Below are 23,112 nucleotides of genomic sequence, written 5' to 3'. Positions count from 1 at the left end.
GATTGGTAATTCTCCAAAAACTCCTTCGAGCCGGAGTTGAACCAGCGACCTAAGGATTTCAACCAAAACCTTCTACAGTCCTCCGCTCTACCAACAGAGCTATCGAAGGTTGCTGCGTTTTCTCAAGAACATCTGAGGAATGGGGATAACAAAGTATAACTCGTCAACTTGCAACTGTGACATTTTTATATTTGTATGTTTAGATGACTTGGAGAAATGTATTTTTATTTCCTATGTGTGATTAAGATTGGGAATTCTCCAAAAACTCATTCGAGCCGGATTTGAACCAGCGACCTAAGGATTTCAACCAAGACCTTCTACAGACCTCCACTCTACCAACTGAGCTATCGAAGGTTGCTGTGTCTTCTCAAGAACATCTGAGGAATGAATTAGCCACAATTTTTTTTCTTTCCTAGTTTTGATTAAGATTGGTAATTCTCCAAAAACTCATTCGAGCCGGAGTTGAACCAGCGACCTAAGGATTTCAACCAAAACCTTCTACAGTCCTCCGCTCTACCAATCTGAGCTATCAAAGTTGGCTGTGTCTTCTCAAGAACATCTGAGGAATGAATTAGCCACAAATCTTTTTATTTCCTATTATTAAGATTGGGAATTCTCCAAAAAACTCCTCAGAGCCGGATTTGAACCAGTGACCTAAGGATTTCAACAGATACTTTCTACAGTCCTCCGCGCTACCAACTGAGCTATCGAAGGTTGATGTGTCTTATCAAGAAGATCTGAGGAATGGGGATAACAAAGTATAACTCAACGAGCAACTGTGAAATTTTTTAATTTGTATATTTAGATGAGTTGGAGAAATGTATTTTAATTTCCTATTTGTGATTAAGATTGGGAATTCTCCAAAAACTCCTTCGAGCCGGATTTTAACCAGCGACCTAAGGATTTCAACCAAAACCTTCTACAGTCCTCTGCTCTACCAACTGAGGTTTTAAAGGTGGCTGTGTCTTCTCAAGAACATCTGAGGAATAAATTAGCCACAAATCATTTTATTTCCTATTATTGATTAAGATTTGGAATTCTCCAAAAACTCCTACGAGACGGAGTTGAACTAGCGACCTAAGGATTTCAACGGAGACCTTCTACAGTCCTCCGCTCTACCAACTGAGCTATTGAAGGTTACTGTGTCTTCTCAAGAACATCTGAGGGATGAATTAGCCACAAATCATTTTATTTCCTATTATTGATTAAGATTGGGAATTCTCCAAAAACTCATTCGTAACAGATTTGGACAAGCGACCTAAGGATTTCAACAGAGACCTTGATTTAGAGAAATGTATTTTTATTTCCTATTTGAGATTAAGATTGGGAATTTTCCTAAAACTCTTTCGAGACGGATTTGAACCAGCGACCTAAGGATTTCAACCAAAACCTTCTACAGTCATCCGCTCTACCAATCTGAGCTATCAAAGTTGGCTGTGTCTTCTCAAGAACATCTGAGGAATGAATTAGCCACAAATCTTTTTATTTCCTATTATTGATTATGATTGGGAATTCTCCAAAAAACTCCTCAGAGATTTGAACCAGTGAACTAAGGATTTCAACAGAGACGTTCTACAGTCCTCCGCACTACCAACTGAACTATCGAAGTTTGCTGTGTCTCCTAAAGAACAACTGAGGAATGAATTAGCCACAAATCTTTTTATTTCCTATTATTAAGATTGGGAATTCTCCAAAAACTCCTTCTTGCCGGAGTGGAACCAGCGACCTAAGGATTTCAACCAAGACCTTCTACAGTCCTCCGCTCTACCAACTGAGCTATGGAAGGTTAATGTGTCTTATCAAGAAGATCTGAGGAATGGGGATAACAAAGTACAACTCGCCAATAAGCAACTGTGAATTTTTTAAATTTGTATATTTAGATGAGTTGGAGAAATTTATTTTTATTTCCTATATGTGATTAAGTTTGGGAATTCTCCACAAACTCCTTCGAGCCGTTGTCGAACCAGCGACCTAAGGATATCAGCTGAGACCTTCTACAGTCCTCCGCTCTACCAACTGAGCTATCGAAGGTTGCTGTGTCTCCTAAAGAACAACTGAGGAATGAATTAGCCACAAATCTTTTTATTTCCTATTATTGATTAGGATTGGGAATTCTCCAAAAAACTCCTCAGAGATTTGAATCAGCATCCTAAGGATTTCAACGGAGACCTTTGACAGTCCTCCGCACTACCAACTGAGCTATCGAAGGTTGCTGTGTCTCCTAAAGAACATCTGAGGAATGAATTCGCCACAAATCTTTTTATTTCCTATTAATGAATAAGATTGGGAATTCTCCAAAAAACTCCTCAGAGGATTTGAAGCAGCGACCTAAGGATTTCAACCAATACCTTCTACAGTCCTCCGCTCTACCAACTGAGCTATCGAAGGTTGCTGTGTATTATCAAGAACATATGAGGAATGGAGATAACAAAGTATAACTCGTCAAGAAGCAACTGTGAAATTTTTAAATTTGTATATTCAGATGAGTTGGAGAATCGTATTTTTATTTCCTATTTGTGATTAAGATTGGGAATTCTCCAAAAACTCCTTCGAGCCGTAGTCGAAACGGCGACCTAAGGATATCAGCTGAGATCTTTTACAGTCCTCTGCTCTACCAACTGAGCTATCGAAGGTTGCTGTGTCTTCTCAAGAACATCTGAGGAATGAATTAGCCACAAATCTTTTTATTTCCTGTTATTGATTAAGATTGGGAATTCTCCAAAAAACTCCTTCGAGCCGGAGTCGAACCAGCGACCTAAGGATTTCAACAGAGACCTTCTACAGTCCTCCGCTCTACCAACTGAGCTATCGAAGGTTGCTGTGTCTCTTAAAGAACATCTGAGGAATGAATTAGCCACAAATCTTTTTATTTCCTATTTGTGATTAAGATTGGGAATTCTCCCAAAACTCATTCGAGCCGGATTTGAACCAGCGACCTAAAGATTTCAACAGAGACCTTGAGTTGGAGAAATTTATTTTTATTTCCTATTATTAAATTAAGATTGGGAATTCTCCAAAAACTCATTCTAGCCGGATTTGAACCAGCGACCTAAGGATTTCAACCAAGACCTTCTACAGTCCTTCGCTCTACCAACTGAGCTATCGAAGGTTGCTGTTTACTGTCAAGCACATCTGAGGAATGGAGATAACAAAGTATAACTCGTCAACAAGCAACTGTGAAATTTTTAAATTTGTATATTCAGATGAGTTGGAGAATCGTATTTTTATTTCCTATTTGTGATTAAGATTGGGAATTCTCCAAAAACTCCTTCAAGCCGGAGTCGAAACAGCGACCTAAGGATTTCAGCTGAGACCTTCTACAGTCCTCCGCTCTACCAACTGAGCTATCAAAGGTTGCTGTGTCTTCTCAAGAACATCTAAGAAATGAATTAGCCACAAATCTTTTTATTTCCTATTTGAGATTAAGATTAGGAATTCTCCAAAAACTCCTTTGAGCCGGAGTTGAAACAGCGACTTAAGGATTTCAACCAAAACCTTCTACAGTCCTCCGCTCTACCAACTCAGCTATCGAAGGTTGCCGTGTCTTCTCAAGAACATCTGAGGAATTAATTAGCCACAAATCTTTTTATTTCCTATTATTGATTAAGATTGGGAATTCTCCAAAAAACTCCTTCGAGCCGGAGTCGAACCAGCGACCTAAGGATTTCAACAGAGACCTTCTACAGTCCTCCGCTCTACCAACTGAGCTATCGAAGGGTGCTGTGTCTCCTAAAGAACATCTAAGGAATGAATTGGCCACAAATCTTTTTATTTCCTATTATTGATTAAGATTGGGAATTCTCGAAAAAACTCCTCAGAGCCGGATTTGAACCAGCGACCTAAGGATTTCAACCAATACCTTCTACAGTCCTCTGCTCTACCAACTGAGCTATCGAAGGTTGCTGTGTATTATCAGGAACATCTGAGGAATGGCGATAACAAAGTATAACTCGTCAACAAGCAACTGTGAAATTTTTAAATTTGTATATTTAGATGAGTTTGAGAAATGTATTTTTATTTCCTATATGTGATTAAGTTTGGGAATTCTCCAAAAACTCCTTCGAGCCGGAGTCGAACCAGCGACCTAAGGATATGAGCTGAGACCTTCTACAGTCCTCCGCTCTACCAACTGAGCTATTGAAGGTTGCTGTGTCTACTAAAGAACATCTGAGGAATGAATTAGCCACAAATCTTTTTATTTCCTGCTATTGATTAAGATTGGGAATTCTCCAAAAAACTCCTCAGAGATTTGAACCAGCATCCTAAGGATTTCAACGGAGACTTTCTACAGTCCTCCGCACTACCAACTGAGCTATCGAAGGTTGCTGTGTCTCCTAAAGAACATCTGAGGAATGAATTCGCCACAAATATTTTTATTTCCTATTATTGATTAAGATTGGTAATTTTCCAAAAACTCCTTCGAGCCGGAGTCGAACCAGCGACCTAAGGATTTCAACAGAGACCTTCTACAGTCCTCCGCTCTACCAACTGAGCTATCAAAGGTTGCTGTGTCTCCTAAAGAACATCTGAGGAATGAATTAGCCACAAATCTTTTTATTTCCTATTTGTGATTAAGATTGGGAATTCTCCCAAAACTCATTCGAGCCGGATTTGAACCAGCGACCTAAAGATTTCAACAGAGACCTTGAGTTGGAGAAATTTATTTTTATTTCCTATTATTGATTAAGATTGGGAATTCTCCAAAAACTCCTTCGAGCCGGATTTGAACCAGCGACCTAAGGATTTCAACCAAGACCTTCTACAGTCCTCCGCGCTACAAATTGAGCTATCGAAGTTTGCTGTGTACTGTCAAGAGCATCTGAGGAATGGGGATAACAAAGTATAACTCGTCAACAAGCAACTGTGAAATTTTTAAATTTGTATATTCAGATGAGTTGGAGAGATTTATTTTTATTTCCTATATGTGATTTAGTTTGGGAATTCTCCAAAAACTCCTTCGAGCCGAAGTCGAACCAGCGACCTAAGGATATCAGCTGAGACCTTCTACAGTCCTCCGCTCTACCAACTGAGCTATCGAAGGTTGCTGTGTCTCCTAAAGAACATCTGAGGAATGAATTAGCCACAAATCTTTTTATTTCCTATTATTGATTAAGATTGGGAATTCTCCAAAAAAACTCCTCAGAGATTTGAACCAGCATCCTTAGGATTTCAACGGAGACCTTCGACAGTCCTCCGCACTACCAACTGAGCTATCAAAGGTTGCTGTGTCTCCTAAAGAACATCTGAGGAATGAATTCGCCACAAATCTTTTTATTTCATATTATTGATTAAGATTGGGAATTCTCCAAAAACTCCTTCGAGCCGGAGTTGAACCAGCGACCTTAGGATTTCAACCAATACCTTCTACAGTCCTCCGCTCTACCAACTGAGCTATCGAAGGTTGCTGTGTCTCCTAAAGAACATCTGAGGAATGAATTCGCCACAAATCTTTTTATTTCCTATTATTGATTAAGATTGGGAATTCTCCAAAAACTCCTTCGAGCCGGAGTTGAACCAGCGACCTTAGGATTTCAACCAATACCTTCTACAGTCCTCCGCTCTACCAACTGAGCTATCGAAGGTTGCTGTGTCTCCTAAAGAACATCTGAGGAATGAATTAGCCACAAATCTTTTTATTTCCTATTATTGATTAAGATTGGGAATTCTCCAAAAAACTCCTCAGAGATTTGAACCAGCAACCTGAGGATTTCAACAGAGGCTTTCTACAGTCCTCCGCGCTACCAACTGTGCTATCGAAGGTGGCTGCGTATTATCAAGAACATCTGAGGAAAGGGGATAACAAAGTATAACTCGTTAACAAGCAACTGTGAAATTTTTAAATTTGTATATTTAGTTGAGTTGGAAAAATTGATTAAGATTGGGAATTCTCCAAAAACTCCTTCGAGCCGGAGTCGAACCAGCGACCTAAAGATATCAGCTGAGACCTTCTACAGTCCTCCGCTCTACCAACTGAGCTATCGAAGGTTGCTGTGCCGTCTCAAGAACATCTGAGGAATGAATTAACCACAAATCTTTTTATTTCGTATTATTGATTAAGATTGGGAATTCTCCAAAAACTCCTTCGAGCCGGATTTGAACCAACGATCTAAGGATTTTAACCGAGACCTTCTACACTGCTCCGCTCAACCAACTGAGCTACCCAAGGTTGCTGTGTGTTTTCAAGAACATCTGAGGAATGGGGATAACAAAGTATAACTCGTCAATGAGCAACTTTGACATTTTTAAATTTGTATATTTAGATGAGTTGGAGAAATGTATTTTTACTTCCTATTTGTGATTAAGATTGGGAATTCTTAAAAAACTCCTTCGAGCCGGATTTGAATCAATGACATAAGGATTTTAACCGAGACCTTCTACAGTCCTCCGCTCTACCCAAGGTTGCTGAGTCTTCTCAAGAACATCTGAGGAATGAATTAGCCACAAATCTTTTTATTTCCTATTATTGATTAAGATTGGGAATTCTCCAAAAACTCCTTCGAGCCGGAGTTGAACCAGCGACTTAAGGATTTCAACCAAAACCTTCTACAGTCCTCCGCTCTACCAACTGAGCTATCGAAGTTTGCTGTGTCTTCTCAAGAACATCTGAGAAATTAATTAGCCAAAAATCTTTTTATTTCATATAATTGATTAAGATTGGGAATTCTCCAAAAACTCTTTCAAGCCGGATTTGAAACAGCGACCGAAGGATTTCAACTGAGACCTTCTACAGTCCTCCGCTCTACCAACTGAGCTATCGAAGGTTGCTGTCTTCTCAAGAACATCTGAGGAATGAATTAGCCACAAATCTTTTTATTTCCAATTATTGATTAAGATTGGGAATTCTCCAAAAACTCCTTCGAGCCGGAGTCGAACCAGCGACCTAAAGATATCAGCTGAGACCTTCTACAGTCCTCCGCTCTACCAACTGAGCTATCGAAGGTTGCTGTACCTTCTCAAGAACATCTGAGGAATTAATTAGCCACAAATCTTTTTATTTCCTATTGGTGATTAAGATTGGTAATTCTCCAAAAACTCCTTCGAGCTTATTTGAACCAGCATCCTAAGGATTTCAACGGAGACCTTCTACAGTCCTCCGCACTACCAACTGAGCTACCCAAGGTTGCTGAGTCTTCTCAAGAACATCTGAGGAATGGGGATAACAAAGTATAACTCGTCAACAAGCAACTGTGAAATTTTTAAATTTGTATATTCAGATGAGTTGGAGAGATTTATTTTTATTTCCTATATGTGATTTAGTTTGGGAATTCTCCAAAAACTCCTTCGAGCCGGAGTCGAACCAGCGACCTAAGGATATCAGCTGAGACCTTCTACAGTCCTCCGCTCTACCAACTGAGCTATCGAAGGTTGCTGTGTCTCCTAAAGAACATCTGAGGAATGAATTCGCCACAAATCTTTTTATTTCCTATTATTGATTAAGATTGGGAATTCTCCAAAAACTCCTTCGAGCCGGAGTTGAACCAGCGACCTTAGGATTTCAACCAATACCTTCTACAGTCCTCCGCTCTACCAACTGAGCTATCGAAGGTTGCTGTGTCTCCTAAAGAACATCTGAGGAATGAATTCGCCACAAATCTTTTTATTTCCTATTATTGATTAAGATTGGGAATTCTCCAAAAACTCCTTCGAGCCGGAGTTGAACCAGCGACCTTAGGATTTCAACCAATACCTTCTACAGTCCTCCGCTCTACCAACTGAGCTATCGAAGGTTGCTGTGTCTCCTAAAGAACATCTGAGGAATGAATTAGCCACAAATCTTTTTATTTCCTATTATTGATTAAGATTGGGAATTCTCCAAAAAACTCCTCAGAGATTTGAACCAGCAACCTGAGGATTTCAACAGAGGCTTTCTACAGTCCTCCGCGCTATCAACTGTGCTATCGAAGGTGGCTGTGTATTATCAAGAACATCTGAGGAAAGGGGATAACAAAGTATAACTCGTTAACAAGCAACTGTGAAATTTTTAAATTTGTATATTTAGTTGAGTTGGAAAAATTGATTAAGATTGGGAATTCTCCAAAAACTCCTTCGAGCCGGAGTCGAACCAGCGACCTAAAGATATCAGCTGAGACCTTCTACAGTCCTCCGCTCTACCAACTGAGCTATCGAAGGTTGCTGTGCCGTCTCAAGAACATCTGAGGAATGAATTAACCACAAATCTTTTTATTTCGTATTATTGATTAAGATTGGGAATTCTCCAAAAACTCCTTCGAGCCGGATTTGAACCAACGATCTAAGGATTTTAACCGAGACCTTCTACACTGCTCCGCTCAACCAACTGAGCTACCCAAGGTTGCTGAGTATTTTCAAGAACATCTGAGGAATGGGGATAACAAAGTATAACTCGTCAATGAGCAACTTTGACATTTTTAAATTTGTATATTTAGATGAGTTGGAGAAATGTATTTTTACTTCCTATTTGTGATTAAGATTGGGAATTCTTAAAAAACTCCTTCGAGCCGGATTTGAATCAATGACATAAGGATTTTAACCGAGACCTTCTACAGTCCTCCGCTCTACCCAAGGTTGCTGAGTCTTCTCAAGAACATCTGAGGAATGAATTAGCCACAAATCTTTTTATTTCCTATTATTGATTAAGATTGGGAATTCTCCAAAAACTCCTTCGAGCCGGAGTTGAACCAGCGACTTAAGGATTTCAACCAAAACCTTCTACAGTCCTCCGCTCTACCAACTGAGCTATCGAAGTTTGCTGTGTCTTCTCAAGAACATCTGAGAAATTAATTAGCCAAAAATCTTTTTATTTCATATAATTGATTAAGATTGGGAATTCTCCAAAAACTCTTTCAAGCCGGATTTGAAACAGCGACCGAAGGATTTCAACTGAGACCTTCTACAGTCCTCCGCTCTACCAACTGAGCTATCGAAGGTTGCTGTGTCTTCTCAAGAACATCTGAGGAATGAATTAGCCACAAATCTTTTTATTTCCAATTATTGATTAAGATTGGGAATTCTCCAAAAACTCCTTCGAGCCGGAGTCGAACCAGCGACCTAAAGATATCAGCTGAGACCTTCTACAGTCCTCCGCTCTACCAACTGAGCTATCGAAGGTTGCTGTACCTTCTCAAGAACATCTGAGGAATTAATTAGCCACAAATCTTTTTATTTCCTATTGGTGATTAAGATTGGTAATTCTCCAAAAACTCCTTCGAGTTTATTTGAACCAGCATCCTAAGGATTTCAACGGAGACCTTCTACAGTCCTCCGCACTACCAACTGAGCTACCCAAGGTTGCTGAGTCTTCTCAAGAACATCTGAGGAATGGGGATAACAAAGTATAACTCGTCAACAAGCAACTGTGAAATTTTTAAATTTGTATATTCAGATGAGTTGGAGAGATTTATTTTTATTTCCTATATGTGATTTAGTTTGGGAATTCTCCAAAAACTCCTTCGAGCCGGAGTCGAACCAGCGACCTAAGGATATCAGCTGAGACCTTCTACAGTCCTCCGCTCTACCAACTGAGCTATCGAAGATTGCTGTGTCTCCTAAAGAACATCTGAGGAATGAATTCGCCACAAATCTTTTTATTTCCTATTATTGATTAAGATTGGGAATTCTCCCAAAAACTCCTCAGAGCCAGATTTGAACCAGCGAACTAAGGATAACAGTTGAGATATTCTACAGTCCTCTGCTCTACCAACTGAGCTATCGAAGGCTGCTGTGTTTTCTAAAGAACATCTGAGGAATTAATTAGCCACAAATCTTTTTATTTCCTATTGGTGATTAAGATTGGTAATTCTCCAAAAACTCCTTCAAGCTTATTTGAACCAGCATCCTAAGGATTTCGACGGAGACCTTCTACAGTCCTCCGCACTACCAACTGAGCTACCCAAGGTTGTTGAGTCTTCTCAAGAACATCTGAGGAATGAATTAACCACAAATATTTTTATTTCCTATTATTGATTAAGATTGGGAATTCTCCCAAAACTCCTTCGAGCCGGAGCTGAACCAGCGACCTAAGGATTTCAACCGATACCTTCTACAGTGCTCCGCTCTACCAACTGAGCTATCGAAGGTTGCCTTGCCTTCTCAAGAACATCTGAGGAATTAATTAACCACAAATCTTTTTATTTCATATTATTGATTAAGATTGGGAATTCTCCAAAAACTCCTTCGAGCCGGAGTTGAACCTGCGACCTAAGGATTTCAACCGAAACCTTCTACAGTGCTCCGCTCTACCAACTGAGCTATCGAAGGTTGCTGTGTCTCCTAAAGAACATCTGAGGAATGAATTAGCCACAAATCTTTTTATTTCCTATTACTGATTAAGATTGGGATTTCTCCAAAAACTCTTTCGAGCCTGATTTGAACCACCATCCTAAGGATTTCAACCGAGACCTTCTACAGTCCTCTTCTCTACCAACTGAGTTATCGAAGGTTGCTGTATGTTCTAAAGAATATCTGAGGAATGGGGATAACAAAGTATAAATCGTCAAACAGCAACTGTGAAATTTTTTAATTTGTATATTTAGATGAGTTAGAGAAATGTATTTTTATTTCCTATTATTGATTAAGATTGGGATTTCTCCAAAAACTCCTTCGAGCCGGATTTGAACCAGCGACCTAAGGATTTCAACCAGCGACCTAAGGATTTCAACAGAGACCTTCTGCAGTCCTCTGCTCTACCAACTGAGCTAGCGAAGGTTGCTCTGGCTTATCAAGAACATCTGAGGAATGAATTGGCCACAAATCTTTTTATTTCCTATTATTGATTAAGATTGGTAATTCTCCAAAAACTCCTTCAAGCCGGAGTTGAACCAGCGACCTAAGAATTTCAACTAAAACCTTCTACAGTCCTCCGCTCTACCAACTGAGATATCGAAGGTTGCTGTGTATTCTCAAGAACATCTGAGGAATGGGAATAACAAAGTAAAAATCGTCAACAAGCAACTGTGACATTTTTAAATTTGTATATTTAGTTGAGTTGGAGAAATGTAATTTTATTTCCTATTTGTGATTAAGATTGGGAATTCTCCCAAAACTCCTTCAAGCCGGATTTGAACCAGCGACCTAAGGTTTTCAACATAGACCTTCTACAGTCCTCCGCTTTATTAACCGAGCTATCGAAGGGTGTATTCTCTACACAAGAACATCTGAGGAATTTCAACAACAAAGTATAAAACGCCAAAGAGCAACTGTGACATTTTTCAGCTATCGAAGGTTGGTTAACAGCTTAATGTGCTAACCTATTGCGCCACAGAGACACTGCAAGAAGAAATATTAACAGTTTTTGAATTCCAAGACATTAGCCAACAAGCTGAAATTAAAACCAAACGGAAATTCTGAAAAAGTGTAACACATCCCTGAGTGGGCTCAAACCACCATCCTTTTGGTTAACAGCCGAATACGCAGAGATATTTTACCAGAGAGACACTGCAAGTCGCGATATTTACAGTTTTTGTATTTCAAGACATAAGCCAACAAGCTGAGATTCAAACCAAAGGGAAATTCTGAAAAAGATCCCTGAGTGGGCTCGAACCACCAACAGTTCGGTTAAAAGCCGAAAGTGCTAAACTATTGCGCCACAGAGACACTATAAAAATAGATATTTACCGTTTTTGAATTTCAACATATGAGCCAAAAGGTGTTCAAATTCAAATTCTGAAAAACTCTAACACTTCCCAGAGTCAGCTCAAACCACCAAACTTTTGGTTAACAGCCGAATGCGCTAACCTATTGCGCCACAGAGACACTGCAAGTGGTGATATTTACAGTTTTTTAATTTCAGAACATAAGCCAACCTTAGAAACTTTTTTAAAAAAGTGCACCAGCACCAAGTCGAGCAGTTCCCTGCGTGGGCTGGAACCACCAACCTTTAGGTTAACAGGTGAATGTGCTCACCTATTGCGCCACGCTGACACTGCACACAGTGATATTTACAGTTTTTGAATTTGGTTTATTTGGTTTGGTTTATGGTTTTATTGAACAGGTAAACAAAAAAAACCATTACAAGTTTGAAATATAAGTCGAAGTTAAAAAAAAGAAAAACAATAATAGGAAGAAAGAAAATAGTTTATATGTTCAAAAGGGGTAGGAGAAATTAAAAAACGTATCTAGTCCTACCCCTTATTCCTTTTATGTTGATAAATTGATAAGGTTAATGTATGTTACACCGAGACACTGCAAGTAGCGATATTTACAGTTTTTTAATTTTAACAAATAAGCCAAAAAGCGTTGAAATTCAAAGCGAAATTCTGAAAAACTGTACCACTTCCCAGAGTGAGTTAAGAGCGGGTTAAGAGCCAAATGTGTTAACCTTTTGCGCCACAGACACCACCAGTAGCAATACCTTTTTCTTTTTTTTCTTTCTTTCTTTTTTGAGAGCTCAGTATTTTTTTAATCAGTAATTTTAACGATTTGACATGTCATCATCATTGCTCTTTTTTTAAAACATTTATATATTTTTTTATTTTGTATGTGCGTGAGTATGTACGTGTGCGTGTGTATGTGTGTGTGCGTGTGAGTGTGTACTCATTAGTTCACCTAAAACCTATTAAAAATCCCATACCGTTCAACTAACCCGAATACGTCAAAATCCAGCGATCGTCGTGAGGTTGTCAGGAGACCCGAGGAAGGATCAAAGAAAAGAAAGGAAAGTGAAATCCAGCACCGACCAGACATTACCTACTACCCACCGGGTTACCAACCAGAGTCTTTCACCAACCCCAGAAACTAAATTCCAACAAATTAGAGAGACCTCAAGAGACCAAAGGAGAGACTGAGGAAAGGAAGGAAGGATAGATGAAGCAGAGTGAGATCCCCAAACATCAGCCTCCACCGATTCAACGACCAGAGGAAGAAGCAGATTGTGTTTGAATTTTGGTAGATGCTGGTGTAGTGGATCTGACATGCAAGGAAACATCCACCAAAGAGGGGAGCCGTCGACCCCGGTCAGGACAGAGCAAGCACAACCCCCGCAATTTGGCAGAGCGGCTGAAAGCTCTGTCCCCGTTGGTCGCCAGGCAGGCAAAAGGGATGGAGAGGTGGAGGCCAGATGAAAATCTTGAGAGAGCGAGAAGGTATGGCAATGTGAAGAAGGTCCGTGAGATATGGAGGGGCAAGGTTATTTGTGGCCTTGAAAGTGCAGATCAGTATTTTGTATTGGATACAGAAACGGACAGGAAGCCAATGACGTGGACTGGAGTAAGGTGGTGCATGGAAGGGGTCCTTGTAATAATGCGAGCAGCAGAGTTCTGGAGAAGTTGTAAATGTCTTTTAAACTTTCAATTTTACTTGTTTTAGGCATTAAATGTTCTTATTTGCACTATTTATGCTGCAGTTTTGCACAGGGTAAGGGCATTCTAAACAAAACTCATTGTAACTTGTGTACGATGACGACAAAGCTATTTGATTTGATTGTGTTTCGTCCACGTAGGTGGTTCCACACTTGACGTCATAGAGTGAGCACCCGCTCGTTTTCTCAGGTTGGGAGGGGCTGGTGCTTGGAGAGCAGAATGAGCTAGAATTTCTCATTCTCAAGGGGAGAATGGAGGAAAACACCAATTTGGTGAGGTATTAGCATTTAAACATGGCTAAAAGCTCCAAAAAGTTTATTCACATTACTGTCTCTTTATAAAAATGTTATCTTTTCATCAAACAAATTTAATCCTATGAATTTTCTCAAAGAAAGTTGGAAGTTTGAGATCCAAGTACAGTATTTTAAATTTCCTATTGCCGCAAAAGCAAAGAAAATATTTTAGAGTGAAAATCATGTGCATGGATTCTAAGCAAACGCTTTTCCTGACAAGTTATACAAAGATCCCCTTACTCCTTTTATTGATGCAAGCTGGTTAAATCCTAAAATATTAAATACATTTTCACACTCAGACAATTTTTAATCACTTAGAAAGTGCTCAATCCAAAAGGGCTGTCTACATTTCAAACAGACCATTCACCGTGTTAAACCATATTTTCAAACACTCACAGTGCATTGGAAAAATATGGAATGGTAAATTTAGTTTCAAAAAGATACAAAAGGGTCTGAATATCTGAAATGCCAGAACACTCAATACTGCACAACTTTAAATAAGTCACTACACCATTGAACTTTTAGGATATAAATAACCACACACAAAAAAAAGCCAGATCACAAAAACATTGATTTATTTTAAGGTTCATATCCTTTTAATGCCAGGTACTTTTTTCAGACCCCCTGTACCAGTCACAACATCCATTGCTGCTCTTGATGCAAGCAAAGTTTTGGGCCTGGAGGACACCATTGCTCAACTTGCCCGGCAGGAAGTCCGTCCACAAGCACTCAGTCAGGCTGGTCATGCAACAGGGGAAGGTGAAGCAGGACTTGATCTGTGGGTGACCAATGAAAGGGATTTCAGCAACATGTTCAAACCAGACTATTAGGTTGCTGCGCATTTATGTGTCGAATTAGAGAACATCTAAAATAAGTGACTGCTACAAATTAATTCCTACCGTGCAATCGCAGCCCTCTCCGTAGCGGTCCAACACATTCTTTCGCGTGTCGCTCAAGGCATCCCACGGCTGATAGAAGTCACACAGGGAGACATGCAGCGTGCCGTCAAACTGCAGCCTGCCTGCATTTGCACAAGAGGAAAAAAACCATACACTCAATAGATGCAATAAAGTAAAGGACATAAAATACACCTAAGGTCTAAAAAGAGTGTTTCATAATAGTCAATGGTTTAACTATGGAATAACATTTTCTATATGGGAGAAAAATTCTAACTTTGTACCCATGAGTAGATATTCAACGCCCTTGGTCAGAGTGATTCCACATGCTGCAGAGTTGGGTCCTGTGTAAATTGCTCCAAAAAGCCTTTCAACACCCTTGAAGGTCTGAAAAACAAAGATTCAGCTCCAACATGTATAATGTACATGAAGATAAATATATAAGCAACTCACCGTCAAGTGTTGGATCTCATACTTGGTGGGTCGACCTTCACCTTGTGCGCCAGGCATCACTCCAACAACCTTGGCCTTGATTACTAGAAAGAAGTTTTCAAAAGATGCGTTAAAACCCAAATGGGCATCCAAAGTGGAGGATTTGGTGCCCAAAGACAGCAGCGTAAATCCAAGCAAAAGACGGGTGATTCTTTAAAAGTATTTAGCATCACGTAGCGGTAATCACATTCATTTATGACTTCGGTTCTACAAAGTAGACAGACAATTGTGAGAAATGCCATAACCAAATGTCTAAAGTGCCTATAAAAGCTATAAAACAAAGGCTACAGGCCAATTCAAACTATTGCCAAAGTGGAGAAGAAAGTGATCTGAAATGGTTAATTCACCTGGATTTTACTACTTAACAGTTAAACTGTTAGCTTTGAACATTTTGGAATTGCAAACACTAAAGGTTTTGAGTAAGTCATGGTCATAAATTAGACTAAAAGCAACATTACAAAACACCTGATTCCCTACTTAACCGTTTTGTGACGGAAGTAGAAGTTGTCCTACAATTGGAACGTGGGTGTAAACTGCCCTAATGCTATTAGCAACACCTGCAATTCCCTACTTAACTGGCTAGGTTTAAAGTCTAGTTAATAAAAGGCCCGTTTAAAGCCATTTTGTGATAAAGTAGCAGAACCACAGAACTGGTGGCTCGGGGAGCAAAGGGATGAGAAAACAATTCTCATGGATAAAATAAGTCACCATCGATTGGAATTTGCGGACTGCCTTATACCTTCTTTCTTTCTTTTTTTTTAATGACTGCAAGTGGACTCTTGTTTAACTTACCAACAACATCTGTCTGGCAATACAACTGCTGCGGATGCAGTGGTAAGCAGGTACAGGCTTGTGCGCTTTCCTCCTGAAGCCCCCACAAGCACAGCAGCACCAGGGGCAACACAAACTTCTTCCAGCTCATCCTGAAAACCTTCAATGACGCACCGTCAAAAGCAACACGTTGTGTCACAACAGGAGGTTCACTCTGCTTGAGTTCATGTGGACGGGAGCCTTTTTCTTATAGCTGCAGACTCCGCCCACAGTTAAGCAAAATTGTCACGTGCACACATTGATTGATGACTGCTTTCAGCTGTAACTAACGAAATTAAAAGCAAAAAATATATATATCAGGAATGATACATACACTTTATGTATCATTTATGCAGAATTTTGGATTCATGAATATACTGTAGAATATCTGAGAGAGAAAAAAAATTCACACATTCTTCCTAAATAATATGGTTTAATGAATGTTATTTTGCTATTTTGTGCATGGACAAGACCAGAACAAATGGGCCAACTTTTCTTTACCTTAATTCTACAGGTAGAAACTAATAGGATAAAATCTTTGCATCATTTTTTTTTAGGTAATCTCTTTGATTTTGTTGGTGACGAAAGTCTCAGGTGAAAAAAGTCATCAATCAGTGTGTGGAAGTGTTGTCGCTTAATTGTGGGCGGAGTCTACAGCTATAAATAGACCGTCATCTACCTGAGCTCAACTAGAGTAAACTTGTTGTGGCAAAACAAAGCTTCGCCTCTCGACAAGCAAACAAAACCTTCTAATTTGTTTCGACTTTGTTTCGACTTTGTTTCGACTTTGTTTCGACTTTGTTTCGACTTTGTTTTATTGAAGGTTTCATTGAAGGTTTCATTGAAGGTTTCAGGATGACCTGGAAGACGTTTGTCCTGCCGCTGGTGCTGCTGTGCTTGTGGGGGCTCCAGGAGGAAGCAGCGCAAGCCTGTAGCTGTGTCCCGACGCATCCACAGCAGGTGTATTGCCATGCAGATGTCGGTATGTAGAAAAGGACTCTACTTTCAGTCAGTAGTCAATACTCCCTTTAAAAAAATAAAATACATTCTTTTTTTTTTTTTAATGGTTCATATGCTACGGAGTACATTTGTGGAGTAGCTTATGTGTTTGTATGAAATGTATATATATTTTTTACCGTTTCTATTAGGGGTGGGAGTCTTTGAATGTCTCACGATTCGATTCTGATTGCTCTTTTTTTTGTGCGATTCTATTTATTTTTTATTCAAAATGATATGATTGACAATGGGTTTTTTTTTTTTTTTTGCTTCAAGCGGTTAAGAAAATTGATGGAAATGTGTTTTGGATGTCATTTCAATTTTCACTATTTTGTAGAACTGCAATGAATGAATTATTTAAACATGGCAAGTCTTTGCTTTCGATTTGTGTCTTTTTAGTCATTAAGGCAAAGGTTGTTGGAGTGATGCCTGGCACACAAGGTGGTCCACTCACAAAGTATGACATCAAACACATTACGGTGAGACTCGAAATATTTTCATGTACTTTTTATTAATTTTTTTATGAGCAATGCAAATTGGACATTAATCTAACTTGTTTTTCAGACTTTCAAGGGTGTTAAAACGGTGAAGCGTTTTGTTGCCATCTACACTCGACCCAATTCTGCATTATGTGGCGTCACTCTGACCAAGGGAACTGAATATCTACTCATGGGTATGAAAACTATCGATTAACATTTGATAAGGCGGCTCGGCCTCAGCACACCCTGCGACCTGAATGAGCACAAGTTTTGGATGATGGATGTATGTGCTTTATTACAGATTTTAAGACATGTGGCTTATTTCCTTTTTTCTTTTTCTGCCATTACAGGCTGGCTGCACTCTGATGACTCACTGCATGTAAACCCGTGCGATGTCCATCAGCCGTGGGATGCTGTGAGTGTTGCGCAAAAGAACCTTCTGTACCGCTACAGGGAGGGCTGCGATTGCGTGGTAAGAACACTACTGGATTTTTTTCTTTTTTCTTTTTCTTTTTTTTTATGTTTTTTTTTTTTTTTTAATGAAGCATTGGGAATTGGTTTATATATGCTTTCTAACAGCCCCATATTGCCCACATGGACAAACACTAAATGCCTAATCGATCAAGTGTGTGATTTTTTTATTTTTTTTTTATTTTATTTTTTTTTTTTAAATATCATCCACAGATCAAACCCTGCTTCTCCTTCCCGTGCCACATGACCACCTCAAAAGAATGCTTGTGGATAGACTACCTGCCAGGCAAGATGGGCCGTCGTGACCAGGCCCAAAACTTTGCTTGCATCAAGGACAGCAAGGGCTATTGTGCCTGGCACAGGGGTTCTAAAAAAGAATACCCAGCTTTAAAAGGTCATTAAGTCAAAATAAAAATACTTGTACATCAAATCAGTGTGTTCTTTTCTCTCTGACCATTAAGTCCTGGCTGCCTCTAATGTACTTCTGTTTTTTTTTTTTTTTTTTCTTTTTTAACTATGATGGCCACATGTACAACCAATGTGAAGATGACTTTTAAAACTAGTCCAGACTTCCTTGGAGCGGAGTCCCAAAAGTTTAGGACGTTTCATCCTCCAACACACTTGATTGATACAAAGCAAGCTCCTGATCTTTAGAATCGTTGAGGACTGAAATATCTAACACCTGGAACTTGAGTACCAGGACTGGGCAAGCCTGAACTAATGGCTGCTTTTAGTTTCCCCACAATTTTTGTTTGAGGTCAAAATGCTTTGATTGGCACGAGTTAATTACTGTTTATGGCTTTAGTTGGGTGCTTAGATTGGGTGGAAAGAGGAAGTTAAAACTTTTGCCCCACTAGTCTTAACACGGCATTCTGCTATTGCTTTTGTGGACTATGACTTGAGCAGCTAAATCTACCTGTTCTCTATCAGGGTGTCCATTTTGCCCCTAGCTGTTGACAAAATGACATCAGTTGTTGAGGTAACAGGTCAGTGCTCACCTGTTTTGCGCTAGGAGGGATTTCATGAAAATTGTGCACTTGTGGAAAAGTTCGATTTCTGGCAGGGTGTTTGGTATAAGCCCAAGGCAAACTTGGTCCTTGAGGACCAGAGTCCAGCAGGTTTTGGAGGTTTCCCTACTCCAACACAGCTGATTCCAATCAACAGGATCATCAGGCTTACGCGGAGGTTGCTGATAAGCTGATCATATATCCAAAACATGCAGCAGGACTCTGGCCCTCGAGGACCGAGATTGCCCACCCCTGGCCTAAGGTTTTCAAAAATCCATGGATGCACACCTCGTGGCTGGTATGAATACAATCCAAAATGGCCCACAATGAAAAGAGTAAAGGTTATATCTCAGCTTCCTTTACTCTTAAATTGCTGTATGACACTTTCTGTACGTTGACACAAGGAATCCAATTCTGATCTTAAAGGGTCAGTAACAACTTTTATGACCTTTCAGCCATGTTAAAATGCTAATTCCTTGCCAAAAACATCGCGTTTTGCTCCATTCGCCCCTCTATGAGAAGTTCTAGGTCATTCTGCTCTCCAAGCACCTGCCCCTCCCAACCCGAGAAAACGAGCGGGTACTCAATCTGTAACGTGATCAATTGAGGACCCACCCCCACACTGCCTCTGCTACTCATTTTATTATCATATGATGATGATTATGATTTAATTATCAAGCTTTTTTCCCCTCTTTTTTTTTTCATTCCATTCCCAAACCCACTTACCCGTATCTGGAATACAGAGTTTTGAAGAGGGATTGCTTCCAGACAAAAGCTACAGCTTTCCATGCTGGACTAAGGCATTATGGGTCGGGAGGGTTGAATCCAGGCAATGAGTGAAAAGAAGCACAAGATGCATTTTCAAGAGTTTGCTTTAAAGCTTATGAGAGTTTTCTTGACGCAAGCAACACTATACCCAATCTGTTTTTTTTTTGTCTTGTAATTAACTGATTTTCATCACTCATGATGGGATCTGTATATCTTGACATATGAAGAGGAAAATGTGAAATGTATAAAGAATGTTGAAAACAATAGTTGTTACTCAGGTACACCTCGATACTTAAAATAAAATGACAAGATCCTCTACATTTTAAATGTGTGTAGGTCGAGTGCTGTTGTGAGAAGCTGAACCAATGCTTCATGATATATATATATATATATATATATATATATATATATACACGCGTGTGTGTGTGTGTGTGTGTGTGTGTGTGTGTGTGTGTGTGTGTGTGTGTGTGTGTGTGTGTGGGTGTGTGTGTGTGTGAGTGTGTGTGTGTGTGTGTGTGTGTGTGTGTTTTGCTCTATAAAAGGTATGAATCAGGTTTGTCAGGTGACAAACTTAAATTTAAAAATATTTACATAAGAGCAGGCTACACAGTACAACTTCAAATTCACTTAACACACCAGTGAAGTTACAAAGCATATAAAAGAAAAATCAAACAAGAGATGATACAATGACACCCCGATAAATATAAGGTTTGCAATATTTATTACAGCTATTACTATGAATATAGAATTTTGATTAAATGTTAATTTGATACAATTGTGAGCAGGCAGTTTTTTCATGTTCAGTAACACTAAATAAAACATTTTAAAAGAAGAAGTGGGGATATACAGTAGATGTAATAAATGGTGGCAATTACAATTCCAATACAATCAATGGGCCAACATTTCTTTACCTCATCACAAAAATTGCAATTAATATCTTTCTCAAATTTCTGCGGATAAAAACTGGTTGGATAAAATGAATGTATCATTTCAGAGGAAATGTCTTTAATGTTGTTGGTGATGAAAGTGACAGGTGAAAGCAGTCATCAATTAGTGTGTGAAGTCCTCAACACAAAAACTTCACATTTCTGTCAAATTTCTGCATGTTGAAGCTTGTTAAAACTGCGACCCGACTTCGGATAAGCAGATGGATGGATGAAACGTGTTGGATAAAATCGATGTATCCTTTTACAAGAAATTTCTTTAACTTTGTTGGTTATAAAAGTGTCAGGTGAAAGCAGTTACTAATCAGTGTGTGCACGTCACGTGGTCCTTAATTGTGGGTGGAGTCTGCAGCTATAAAGCCTTTGTCAACCTCAGCTCAAGCAGAGTAAACCTCCTCTTGTGACAGAAGAGAACAACTGAGTTGTTTGTGGAACTGCAGTTGCGTTTTCTTGTTCTTTCTTTGTTCTGTTGAAGGATGAGCTGGAAGACGTTTGTGCTGCCCCTGGTGCTGCTGTGCTTGTGGGGGCTCCAAGAGGAAGGAGCACAAGCCTGTAGCTGTTTCCCGATTCATCCGCAGCAGGTGTATTGCCGAACAGACGTTGTTGGTGAGTTTAACATAATGAACTTTATCATATAAAAAAATAAATAATAATAATTCTCAAATTTATTTTTTGGGTTTGTTGGGATAAATTCTAATTTAATTTGGCAAAATGGGTGCCAATATAAGTGAAGATTCCTTTTTAAATTTAGCAGGCTAGGCTTAAAGCTAGCAACTTGTATGTCAATGGGAAGCAGGTGCTCTCAATGATGGCTGGACTGTTTGTGATGTCTAGTCTTATTTGTATCTTTTTAAGTCTTGCAGTTGGTTGAATATTCAAAAACACTGCTACTTATGGCCATTTGGTGAAGAAGTTTCAGTTCATGTAATAAGTTTTTATTTTTTTTATTAAAATCATGTTATTAACTCATTCATTGCCATTGATGACTAAAGATGTCAAAAAAGAATTTGAACTATTTCTATTGAACATTTTTTGCTATTTTTGTTAACAAGAATGTGAAAACCTAGAATTTTTTTATTGTACATTTAGAACAGATTTAAAATTTGTTATTCATGAGCTCACTAGTAAAGTCATGCAATTAATTATGATTAAAAAATGGAATCGCCTGATGCCTGTGATTTTTTTAAGAGAACATTAAAAACAAATAAAATTACTTAACAAAAGAAAGATTATAAAATAGGGGCTCCAGGTGATCAACATTTTTCATAATTTGTTGCATGACTTATCTAGTTAACTCTCGATTAATCACACATTTTATATCTGTTTGAAATGAACAATATATATTTTTTCTAGGTTTTCATACTCTAATTAACAAAAATGGGGGGGGGGTTAAACTAATAGAAATATTTCAAATGAATTTGACGTCTATAGCCGTCAATGAAACTGAATGTGTTAAACGTGTACATTTAAAATAAGCTCTTTGTGTGCTTCTGTCTTGGCCCCAAATCCTCCAACCTGGATGCCCCTCTGGGTTTTAATGCATCTTTTGAAAACATGTCTTTTCTAGTCATCAGGGCCAAGATTCTCGGAGTGATGCCTGGCGCACAAGGTAAAGGTCGACCCACCAAGTATGACATCCAACACTTGACGGTGAGATACTTTTGACATAAATGCATCTTCATGCATGTGTGTTGGACCTGACTCTTTGTTTTTGTTTTTCAGACCTTCAAGGGAGTAAAAAAGCTTTTTGCTGCCATCTACACTGGACCCAATTCTGCATTATGTGGCGTCACTCTGGCCAAGGGTGCTGAATATCTACTCATGGGTATATAAAGCTTGCTCAACTTTCTCCAATATGTCAACTCAAACTATTAATGCTGAAATGTCAGCCTTTGAATGCTTACAAAAATGCCTGACAGTTTTTGACTTTACTTGATACATTGAAGTTTTCCCTGTCCCCTTACTACCTTCCTCTTAAATTACAGGCATACTGCGGTCTGATGGCACACTGCATGTCAACCTGTGTTCCTTCATTGAGCCATGGGATGCCTTGAGCACTACACAAAATAATCTTTTGTCCCGCTATGCAGAGGGCTGCGATTGCACGGTAACACAACTGGTTTTTAGCCTCTACATTGTTTACACTGTTAGAGGCCCCTCATATTAGTAGATGTTGTCCACTATAAACACATGGACAAGTGCCAACTGCTTTATCACTTATTGGCGTGGTGTTTCTTAAATCCCTGTCCTTGGTCACCCACAGATCAAGTCCTGCTTCTCCTTCCCGTGCTGCATGACTGGCCCAAGTGAGTGCTTGTGGACAGACTTCCTGCCGGGGAAGATGGGCGTTGGTGAGCAGGCCCAAAACTTCGCTTGCATCAAGAGCAGCAATGGATGTTGTGCCTGGTACAGGGCGGCTGACGGGTCTGAAAAGGAATACCAGGCTTTAAGAGGCCATTAACTCAAAATAAAATCAATGAATGCAGTGTTCTCTATGGTGACAATCCAGCACGCTGACTACAAATTACTTCTGATTCTTCTACAATGATGATGGTCATAACATGCAGCGTTGGCCTGCTTGCGTGACCTTATTACTTCATAAGAAGATGCCTTAAACCTTTCTCAGTTTGAGGCAATTTCTTGGTTTTCAGAGGTGGCTGACACAATGACATGGCATTGTGG

The 23,112-nt window shown here is 39.3% G+C and overlaps 2 protein-coding genes and 19 non-coding genes across 21 annotated transcripts; 1 reads left to right on the top strand and 20 right to left on the bottom strand.

The window, feature by feature from the left end:
- Positions 1-21: 21 nt before the first annotated feature.
- On the bottom strand, positions 22-109 carry trnay-gua (transfer RNA tyrosine (anticodon GUA)). The gene is given in 2 exon segments: positions 22-57; positions 73-109. It is a non-coding gene; the product is annotated as a tRNA-Tyr (tRNA).
- A 2,436-nt stretch (positions 110-2,545) lies between these two features.
- Positions 2,546-2,633, bottom strand: trnay-gua (transfer RNA tyrosine (anticodon GUA)). Its single transcript is given in 2 exon segments — positions 2,546-2,581; positions 2,597-2,633. It is a non-coding gene; the product is annotated as a tRNA-Tyr (tRNA).
- Positions 2,634-2,727: 94 nt separating this feature from the next.
- On the bottom strand, positions 2,728-2,815 carry trnay-gua (transfer RNA tyrosine (anticodon GUA)). Its single transcript is given in 2 exon segments — positions 2,728-2,763; positions 2,779-2,815. It is a non-coding gene; the product is annotated as a tRNA-Tyr (tRNA).
- An 814-nt stretch (positions 2,816-3,629) lies between these two features.
- Positions 3,630-3,717, bottom strand: trnay-gua (transfer RNA tyrosine (anticodon GUA)). Its single transcript is given in 2 exon segments — positions 3,630-3,665; positions 3,681-3,717. It is a non-coding gene; the product is annotated as a tRNA-Tyr (tRNA).
- Positions 3,718-3,811: 94 nt separating this feature from the next.
- trnay-gua (transfer RNA tyrosine (anticodon GUA)) lies at positions 3,812-3,899 on the bottom strand. The gene is given in 2 exon segments: positions 3,812-3,847; positions 3,863-3,899. It is a non-coding gene; the product is annotated as a tRNA-Tyr (tRNA).
- Positions 3,900-4,056: 157 nt separating this feature from the next.
- On the bottom strand, positions 4,057-4,144 carry trnay-gua (transfer RNA tyrosine (anticodon GUA)). The gene is given in 2 exon segments: positions 4,057-4,092; positions 4,108-4,144. It is a non-coding gene; the product is annotated as a tRNA-Tyr (tRNA).
- Positions 4,145-4,415: 271 nt separating this feature from the next.
- Positions 4,416-4,503, bottom strand: trnay-gua (transfer RNA tyrosine (anticodon GUA)). The gene is given in 2 exon segments: positions 4,416-4,451; positions 4,467-4,503. It is a non-coding gene; the product is annotated as a tRNA-Tyr (tRNA).
- Positions 4,504-4,953: 450 nt separating this feature from the next.
- trnay-gua (transfer RNA tyrosine (anticodon GUA)) lies at positions 4,954-5,041 on the bottom strand. Its single transcript is given in 2 exon segments — positions 4,954-4,989; positions 5,005-5,041. It is a non-coding gene; the product is annotated as a tRNA-Tyr (tRNA).
- Positions 5,042-5,313: 272 nt separating this feature from the next.
- trnay-gua (transfer RNA tyrosine (anticodon GUA)) lies at positions 5,314-5,401 on the bottom strand. The gene is given in 2 exon segments: positions 5,314-5,349; positions 5,365-5,401. It is a non-coding gene; the product is annotated as a tRNA-Tyr (tRNA).
- Positions 5,402-5,494: 93 nt separating this feature from the next.
- On the bottom strand, positions 5,495-5,582 carry trnay-gua (transfer RNA tyrosine (anticodon GUA)). Its single transcript is given in 2 exon segments — positions 5,495-5,530; positions 5,546-5,582. It is a non-coding gene; the product is annotated as a tRNA-Tyr (tRNA).
- Positions 5,583-5,897: 315 nt separating this feature from the next.
- trnay-gua (transfer RNA tyrosine (anticodon GUA)) lies at positions 5,898-5,985 on the bottom strand. The gene is given in 2 exon segments: positions 5,898-5,933; positions 5,949-5,985. It is a non-coding gene; the product is annotated as a tRNA-Tyr (tRNA).
- An 867-nt stretch (positions 5,986-6,852) lies between these two features.
- trnay-gua (transfer RNA tyrosine (anticodon GUA)) lies at positions 6,853-6,940 on the bottom strand. Its single transcript is given in 2 exon segments — positions 6,853-6,888; positions 6,904-6,940. It is a non-coding gene; the product is annotated as a tRNA-Tyr (tRNA).
- Positions 6,941-7,277: 337 nt separating this feature from the next.
- trnay-gua (transfer RNA tyrosine (anticodon GUA)) lies at positions 7,278-7,365 on the bottom strand. The gene is given in 2 exon segments: positions 7,278-7,313; positions 7,329-7,365. It is a non-coding gene; the product is annotated as a tRNA-Tyr (tRNA).
- Positions 7,366-7,458: 93 nt separating this feature from the next.
- Positions 7,459-7,546, bottom strand: trnay-gua (transfer RNA tyrosine (anticodon GUA)). The gene is given in 2 exon segments: positions 7,459-7,494; positions 7,510-7,546. It is a non-coding gene; the product is annotated as a tRNA-Tyr (tRNA).
- Positions 7,547-7,639: 93 nt separating this feature from the next.
- On the bottom strand, positions 7,640-7,727 carry trnay-gua (transfer RNA tyrosine (anticodon GUA)). The gene is given in 2 exon segments: positions 7,640-7,675; positions 7,691-7,727. It is a non-coding gene; the product is annotated as a tRNA-Tyr (tRNA).
- Positions 7,728-8,042: 315 nt separating this feature from the next.
- Positions 8,043-8,130, bottom strand: trnay-gua (transfer RNA tyrosine (anticodon GUA)). Its single transcript is given in 2 exon segments — positions 8,043-8,078; positions 8,094-8,130. It is a non-coding gene; the product is annotated as a tRNA-Tyr (tRNA).
- Positions 8,131-8,999: 869 nt separating this feature from the next.
- On the bottom strand, positions 9,000-9,087 carry trnay-gua (transfer RNA tyrosine (anticodon GUA)). The gene is given in 2 exon segments: positions 9,000-9,035; positions 9,051-9,087. It is a non-coding gene; the product is annotated as a tRNA-Tyr (tRNA).
- Positions 9,088-9,424: 337 nt separating this feature from the next.
- trnay-gua (transfer RNA tyrosine (anticodon GUA)) lies at positions 9,425-9,512 on the bottom strand. Its single transcript is given in 2 exon segments — positions 9,425-9,460; positions 9,476-9,512. It is a non-coding gene; the product is annotated as a tRNA-Tyr (tRNA).
- A 1,062-nt stretch (positions 9,513-10,574) lies between these two features.
- Positions 10,575-10,683, bottom strand: trnac-gca (transfer RNA cysteine (anticodon GCA)). The gene is made up of 2 exons: positions 10,647-10,683; positions 10,575-10,610 (listed from the first exon to the last, which is right to left on the bottom strand). It is a non-coding gene; the product is annotated as a tRNA-Cys (tRNA).
- Positions 10,684-14,163: 3,480 nt separating this feature from the next.
- Positions 14,164-15,880, bottom strand: LOC147182061 (metalloproteinase inhibitor 2-like). The gene is made up of 5 exons (XM_086078877.1): positions 15,748-15,880; positions 14,917-14,999; positions 14,748-14,850; positions 14,467-14,588; positions 14,164-14,343 (listed from the first exon to the last, which is right to left on the bottom strand). Exons 1-5 carry the CDS (start codon positions 15,875-15,877, stop codon positions 14,164-14,166), a joined length of 618 nt encoding a protein of 205 aa, XP_085935003.1. The 5' UTR covers positions 15,878-15,880.
- A 740-nt stretch (positions 15,881-16,620) lies between these two features.
- On the top strand, positions 16,621-22,891 carry LOC147182060 (metalloproteinase inhibitor 2-like). The gene is made up of 5 exons (XM_086078753.1): positions 16,621-16,747; positions 21,998-22,080; positions 22,153-22,255; positions 22,416-22,537; positions 22,694-22,891. Exons 1-5 carry the CDS (start codon positions 16,621-16,623, stop codon positions 22,889-22,891), a joined length of 633 nt encoding a protein of 210 aa, XP_085934879.1.
- Positions 22,892-23,112: the final 221 nt, after the last annotated feature.

The sequence above is a fragment of the Leptonotus elevatus genome, chromosome 1 (genome assembly GCF_054856555.1).
Source record: "Leptonotus elevatus isolate MCC_2025b chromosome 1, RoL_Lele_1.0, whole genome shotgun sequence".
NCBI lineage: Eukaryota > Metazoa > Chordata > Actinopteri > Syngnathiformes > Syngnathidae > Leptonotus > Leptonotus elevatus.
This window is presented reverse-complemented; position numbering and strand designations above follow the sequence as displayed.

Coding starts and splice junctions, on each gene's coding strand:
- LOC147182061 (XM_086078877.1), bottom strand. CDS start 15,877: ATGAGCTGGAAGAAGTTTGTGTTGCCCCTGGTGCTGCTGTGCTTGTGG. Junction 14,851..14,916: donor ATGAGATCCAACACTTGACG/GTGAGTTGCTTA, acceptor TTTGTTTTTCAG/ACCTTCAAGGGTGTTGAAAG. Junction 14,344..14,466: donor GAGAGGGCTGCGATTGCACG/GTAGGAATTAAT, acceptor GGTCACCCACAG/ATCAAGTCCTGCTTCACCTT.
- LOC147182060 (XM_086078753.1), top strand. CDS start 16,621: ATGACCTGGAAGACGTTTGTCCTGCCGCTGGTGCTGCTGTGCTTGTGG. Junction 22,256..22,415: donor TGCTGAATATCTACTCATGG/GTATATAAAGCT, acceptor CTTAAATTACAG/GCATACTGCGGTCTGATGGC. Junction 22,538..22,693: donor CAGAGGGCTGCGATTGCACG/GTAACACAACTG, acceptor GGTCACCCACAG/ATCAAGTCCTGCTTCTCCTT.